Source organism: Rhizophagus irregularis, chromosome 15 (assembly GCF_026210795.1).
Source record: "Rhizophagus irregularis chromosome 15, complete sequence".
Lineage (NCBI taxonomy): Eukaryota > Fungi > Glomeromycota > Glomeromycetes > Glomerales > Glomeraceae > Rhizophagus > Rhizophagus irregularis.
This window is the reverse complement of record NC_089443.1, coordinates 2,331,110-2,338,927: the sequence shown is the minus strand read 5'-3', so window position 1 is coordinate 2,338,927 and position 7,818 is coordinate 2,331,110. Positions and strand designations below refer to the sequence as shown.

At 29.4% G+C, this 7,818-nt stretch overlaps 1 protein-coding gene across 1 annotated transcript; it reads right to left on the bottom strand.

The window, feature by feature from the left end:
* Positions 1 to 4,552: 4,552 nt before the first annotated feature.
* Positions 4,553 to 7,361, bottom strand: OCT59_007226 (uncharacterized protein; the record flags this gene model as incomplete). The annotated part of the gene is made up of 5 exons (XM_066147223.1): positions 4,553 to 5,228; positions 5,307 to 5,430; positions 5,755 to 6,045; positions 6,561 to 7,054; positions 7,273 to 7,361. The coding sequence occupies 5 exons, from the start codon at positions 7,359 to 7,361 to the stop codon at positions 4,553 to 4,555; spliced, it is 1,674 nt and encodes a 557-aa protein (XP_065998564.1).
* Between the last annotated feature and the right edge of the window lie 457 nt (positions 7,362 to 7,818).

The following is a 7,818-nucleotide window of genomic DNA, read 5'->3' as shown; positions in this document are numbered from 1 at the left end:
TCGCCACTGATTGTGCTCAATTACTTTCTTTATGGTCTTTGTATGTGGATGCTCCTTTTATTCCCAGAATGCTTAAAGAATCCAACCACCTTTTGTGGTCCTCTATACGCACTATTATATTGCAAAAGAATCTGGATGTTTCCTTGATCAAGGTTCCTGCTCACGCTGACAACCCTCTGAATAATCATGTGGATGCATTAGCCAAAGCTGCTCATACCGACTCAAACCTTTCTTCTCGACCATCATCGGCTTTGCTGGCTCCCTGCATTTTACAATTTAATTCTTTACCTGTGGATATAAATATCCGGAAATTTATTAGAGATATTTTTGACGCTAAAAGTCTTTTAATTCTTGCTGTATTACCAAGATTTAATTCCTATTCTTCAACTTCTGATATTGATTGGGCTTGCACCAAATTTTGTCTCAATAACAATAAGCTATTTGCCTCTCATCGGAATGGCCGTTCAGAGTTTTGTGGTTTCTGTATCAAATTACTTTTAGATATGCTTCTAACGCTTACAACTCTTCAGAGATGAAAGCCTCATCTTTATAATCCAAGTTGGCTTTGTCCTCAATGTAACTCTTTTCCTGAGACTTTAGACCACTTGTGGACTTGTCCTTATATCTTACCAGAATTTAGCCCTTTAAATACTTTTAAAACACTTCTATTGGCTCTCTGGACTAATTATCTTGACAAATTCCTTTCCGCGTCATCTTCAATACCTTTACCAGACTCTTTCGCTGCTGAATTTATGGCTCTTGATTGTTGGATTTGTGACCCTCCTTCATTTTCTTGCCTGAGATTCGCACGAGGACTTATACCGATATCCCTTACAGAATTTCTTGGAACCTATTTCTCTTCACTTACCATATGATCTATCTTAGATACACCTTTGCATGACTTTCATTTTGACCTTTATGTCCAAATCTAGTTGTGCCGTTCCATTTTCTTTCATCATTGGGAATTAGCTCAAGGCATTACAAAACAAAAGAAATCATCAGCTCTTGGGCCTTCTTCTATTCTTTATCCTTCCTCTAACATTCCTCTTGACTCTTCGACACTTTCCTTGGCGACAGCTTCCTTGGATTCCTGGGTTTCTTGGGTTTCCTCTTCTATAATCCGTGGAGGATCTTGGATTTCACATTTGGATTTTTGGCGCCGCTTAACAGTTCAGCCTCTACTTAGGATTTCTTTTTGGTAACGGATTGGATCTTAGGACATGCTGGATAGTTGACTCACATTGGCCTTCGGGTAAAGTTGGGGTATGCGTATTCTGTAATAGTTTAGTTTTTCTTTACTTAATTTTATTTTGTTTAGATTTCTTTACTTGTATGAATCGTGAAGCTACTTTGCTGAAACTTGGAGTTTACAATCGATATTGATTAGATATTGCAATGATATCATTACGATATCATTACGATATTTTGATAAAAAATAGATTCGACGTCGTTAAGTTAGTCGTAACTATATTTATTCAACATTGATTAGTTCGATATCTCTGCGATATCGCAGCGATCATTATGCGATTTAAATATTATCACGTAATCACATCGTAGTGATGTCGTATTAACATTGAATTAATATTACAAAAATATTTGACATTTATTTGATATCGTAACCATGTCGTATTAACATTGAATTAATATTACAAAATATTTGACATTTTATTTGATATCGTAACCACATCGTAGTGATATCATATTAACATTGAATTAATATTGCAAAAATATTTTACATCTATTTGATATCGTAACCACATCGTAGTGATGTCGTATTAACATTGAATTAATATTACAAAATATTTGACATTTTATTTGATATCGTAATCACATCGTATTGATATCATATTAACATCGAATTAATATTCAAAAATATTTTATCTATTTGATATCGTAACCACATCGTAGTGATGTCGTAGTGATATCATATTAACATCGAATTAATATTGCAAAAATATTAAAAATATTTTACATCTATTTGATATCGTAGCCACATCGTAGTGATGTCGTATTAACATTGAATTAATATTACAATTTTATTTGATATCGTAACTACATCATAATAATATCATATTAATATCGAATTAATATTACAAAAAATGGTTTACATTTATTTAATATCGTAACTACATCGTAATGATATTATATTAACACCGAATTAACATCACAAAAATATTTTTATTGTAATATATGTTTATTATTTATTATACATTAATAATAATAATTTTTTATTAGTGGATTATTATGGGTGAGTGGAGTACGTTTCTTTTCTTCCTTTTTTTTTATTCTTTTCTTCTCTTTTTTATTCTTTTCTTCTCGTATGTGAGTGGATGGATACGTCATTTTCAATTTTAAAATATATATATATATATATAAAAAAAATAAAAAAAACAATCATGATTAATAAAATGTACTCTTTGTAAAATATATTTAAAATTTAATACATAACCTTGGGATAATAGTTAGAGCAGGTAATTCCGGGATTTTGTAAAGAATAATAAAAATGATAATATTTTTAAGTTAGTTCTTTCTTTAAATTTTTTTGAAAGTGTTTTGTTTCTTAAAATCATAATATTGTAAAAAAATGCTGGTTGCTACGACTGACGGACAACGACAAATTGTCAGGCTACCCCCGGACAAAGTAATTGGAAGGCGGAAAATGCCATAAATATCCAGCCCTATTTTACAACATTTTCTTCCAGGCTAAAGCAAATATTACAAAAGAAATTGCAAATATATTTAACAAGCAATAGATACATGGCCGTTGAAAAATATATTCATACTTCATATTGTAATACCACAGTCTAACAAAGAAATTGCAAATATATTTAACAAGCAATAGATACATGGCCGTTGAAAAATATATTCACATTTATACCACAGTCTAACAAAAAAATACTCAAACCACAACATATTGTAAAAAAAATATGAAAAATACGCGTATATCCTATTTTCATACCTTGCTTAACAGCTCCACTATTTATTTAAAAAACGGCTTTTTTCTCTTTTGTATGTGGGTAGGTGGGTACATTTTTCCTTTCTTTTATTCTTTTCTTTCGTATGTGAGTGGCGGGTACATTTTCTTTTCTTTATTCTTGCTTTTATTCTTGCTTTTCGTATGTGGGTGTCTTACTATGTTGAATATATAAACTAAAGTGTCCCAAAGTATTGTTAATATTGTAAAAAGATAATTAAAGTATACTTTAAAAAGAAAAAAGAAGAGACGAACTAAAATACCGTAAAGTATTAATATAAAAGACAAGAGAAAAGCGTATTTTTGAAAAAAAACAAAAAAAATCTCATTAATAAACGCAAATTTTAGCTATTTTTAGATATCACATGCATGATATCACATGCATGTAATTAAAGTGATTTTAATTGGTTAATTTTAATTTATTATTACATCATGCATATGATTTTATTGGTTAAAATTTTATACGATACAAATTAAAATAATTATTTTATTATATTTATATAATTAATATAATTATATGGCTGTAAAATAAAAATTATTTTTTATCCAAATTCTATTTGTAGTATCATGATTTGGTAGTTGGCACCTTTCTGAATTACAATTATGAATAAAATGTACTTTTTGAACATTATCTATTACAGTAATTGGAAAAATACGTCTCCATTTATCTCCTGTTGCTTGGAGACGGTAAAGTGGACATTTTAATACTGAATGTTCAACCATAGTATCTTCAAACCAATCCACAACAATAAATGCATAATATTTGTTATTGTTACCCTTATGTTGAAAGATACCTTTGATTATTGCATAAGATTCTTCATGATCTTCTTCATAAATTGTGATAAAATCATCGAGATGTAGGTGAACTTTTGAAAGGATACCATTTTCTTCTTCAATCATATATGATGCAAATTTGTACCAACTAATTGAAGAGTTTATAAGTGCCGCCTCAAACTTCATATCCACATAAGATAAAAACAATTCAGTTTTAAAATTATGTAAAGTTAAAAGAAGTTTATCACGTTCCTGCTTTGGCATTCTTTTTTTTAATGAAATATTGGAAATAAAGTTTACTGGAGATATAACTAAATTAAAAGATTAGTAAATATAAATATCAAACATGTACTATTATATGCAATAAAATACTTACTTTTTGTATCATCATCGTCTTGAACTTGTTCAGTTGCTTCAGTTGAATATTTATCTTCTGTAACATACCAATTTAAAAATAATTGTCCAAAATTTGAATTTGTAAATCCAGTACAAGATCTATTAAATCTTGGATCAATACCACCATCTGCTAAATGTCGAATTGCAAATAAAGTATTGTAACGCTTTAATAAATCCAAATCTATGTTTTTGCAATTAGTCTTTGGTACCATCCCCTTAAAAATACGATGGACCATTTCTTTTATACCAACTTGGGTATTAATAAGTGTTCCAAAGGTTTTAGCATGCATCAAAAGATGCATATTAACGTGTATATTTGGTAAATTAACAAAATTTACAAAAACCTATAAAAAGTAAAATATTGTTAATTATTTGAAATTATTCCATATTTCAATATCAAATTTGTAACTATACCTTTGGAAGGATTGAAAACTCTTCTTCAAGACATTGTTGCAATTCCTCATAGCTATCTGATGTAAATTTCTTGTTAAAAACCGCTTTCATAGTTTTTGCAACATGTATCCAACAAGATATAATAATTTTTGGAACTGAACTAACTCGAAATGCATCAATTCTTTGTTGAATCATGGCTGTTTCATTACGTTTGATACTTGATTCTTTTAAAAACTGGTTTAACAAAAATGGCATAATCATAGCTAATCTAAGTAAATCCGACATCATAAAACTATTGTAGTGAGTAATCGGATTTGGTAAGCGAGACCATCTTTTTGGGATTTCAAAATTTTTCCAAATTTCGATAAAATTATCTTCTCCTTCTCGTGAAAATAATTCACAAGTTAATTTTAGTAGCCGCCCAATCTTTCCTGCAGTCGCATGATAAACATTCTGCGGCGTCTGTAAATGTCTTTCCCTTTTTAATTTATCTAAAATACTAGGTAATGATCGTAAACCATATTCCGTACAAAGTTGATCTCTTCTTGACATTATAGTCTCATGAGAAATTTTTAAGATTTCTTCGTCTGTAATATGATGATAACGTAATGTTGTTACGATATCCTGATTGTGAGCACTCAATAATTCTTTAGTAGTTTTACAAGTACGACAACCCTTATTTGCATTATGTCTAAATTTATTTTTTAAACAATTTTAATAGTTGTCATAAAATTATATTATTATATTATTAACTAAATTGAAAAAATACCTTAATACTTCTGTCAAATCGTTACTTTGAGGTAAATCTGCTGTAACAACGCCTAAACCAGCAATTATCCATGCATCTTGTCTTTGGACAGTCATCACCTTTCCTTTCTCTAATTCCTTCATTTCTGAAATGAATGGTATCATAAATTCGTCAAATTTTCCTCCAAATGGAATAAACCCAATAACAAAATGGTTCTTTATTAGCTTTCTTTGATGTGCTGGCATATTTCCAAACTGTACATAAACACCACCTAGAGAATGGTATACATTTCTAAATGTACCAAAATCATTATAATAAAGATCTAAAAATAGCTTATAGATTGGCATAGATGATGATGGTGGATTTCTGATAGAAATGTAATCAGATGGATGTAGGTATGAAAGCTTTACATTACGAACGTGCCAACGGTCATTACATTTATAAATTATTTCACTAATCCGCAATGAACCATCAGGAATATTTTGATGTTGAAACATCATCAATATAGTTACTTTTTCTAAAATTTGAGAAGTCATTATAATTAAAAATGGTTCGTCTTGTAACCATACTTCACCGGTAATAGAACGACGTTGTCTTGGTAACCCTTTTAAATTTCCGGGTAAATCTCTATATTCCAAAATTTTTTGAATTCGTAACTGATAATATCCATCATCATTTTTTAAAATTGATCTTAATCTTCCAAGTTTTTTTTGACCATTATCATCATGATAGTAAACAAAATCACCAGATCGGTACAATACTATTTATTAAAAATAACTTTAATAAATATTATCAATGATAATAAATTATAATTGTATCAAAGTGTATTATTTTATAACCTTCTGATATTAATATTTCGTGTTGTCCAAAAAGTGGGGATTCCCCCCATAAATTTCCATGCCAAAATTCTGATTTTTCTTCAGAATTAATGCCGGGTCCAAAATACATATGCTTCATTAGCATCGGATTATTAAGAACACGCCATATAATTTCACTGATTGAGAGTTGATACGAAAGTTTTAATCCTCGTGAGGTTGATGGAGTTTTTTTTGGTGAAATTTTAATAGACTTTGTTATTATTGGTAGGAGAGGAAGACGTTTTCTCCATGATTGGAATCTTCGGATATTTTTTACCACATGGGTAGGTTCAAATTGAGAATTGTGAATGATATCGACAAGATCTTCATATGCTTTCGTAGAAACATTATGCTTCTGAAGCCAGCAAAATAATGCCGTAGTTGTATATATAATTATTAAAGTACGGTGCAAACTCACCATTGCAGAACGGTATCTTGTCTTCATCTAACGCTTCAACGATTTGATCTATTTCTTCCTCTTCATTATTACGTTCCTCTTCATCGTTATTACGTTCCTCTTCATCGTTATTACGTTCCTCTTCATCGTTATTACATTCCTCTTCCACTTGATTATTATTATTATCATTGTTACCTTCCTCCTCCTCCTCTTCGTCATTGTTTTCATTATTATCTTCCTCCTCTTCCTCCTCTTCATAATTGTATTTGTTATCACTTTCTTCTTCCTCTTCAGTATCAGATGAATTGACATTATCTTGCGAAAATATCATCTCATCATTGTAGTCTTGAGGATTAATTGATCCATATGCATTATCGTCATCATTAATGTCTTGAAAACTTAAATCATCTTTATGATCATACTGAAAGTCCATGTCATCGTTATCATTATCAGGTGAACGTACAGGCGAACGAATTGCAACTCTCTCGTCAGAATCTGTTGTCTCATTAGGTTTGCTATAAGAAAACCGATTTCGAATTCGAATTGGCTCTATTGGTTTATTGTGACTATATCGTCTTCTTATCTTTTGACAATTTAAATCCTTAACTTAATTTAGAATTTTTATAAAATTCAATAAATCTTTATAAAAATTATTTATTAAATACCTTAATACCTTTTATATTGTTTAGCGTATCGACAAAAAAACCAAAATCAATTCGGTTAAAATTATTACCGATTTGCTATAGATTCTGATTGGAGTTTTGAAAGTAACACAATCGTCAAGTTTTGGAACACAATCGTATACAAAATCAAGTAGCACATTGGAGTTTTAAAAGTAACACAATCGTCAAGTTTTGGAACACAATCGTATACAAAATCAAGTAGTACATGCTTTTTTTTATCGTTAATCAATACATAAAAATTCAATTAGTATAAAAAAAATTTATTTCATACTTGCTTAAATCTCACGAATGCGTCAAAAAACTCGAAAATTAAACTAATTGAATTGCGAAGTTTTTGACCTGTAAATTCATATGCAGGATTATAAAAAATAGTGGTTGAAATTTATACTTAATAAATAGAAAATGCTCTCGCAAAACAATAATTTAGTTAATTTAGTAGTAGAGTATTAAAGTTTACGATTTAATAAAATAATAGATAAAGTATGATTTAATTTACGATTATATTTTTCGAACATCAAAACTAACGAAGCGAATTCGTTAAACACCATGATTGTTATTAGCAGACCAATTAAATCAATTTTCGTTAATTAATTTTC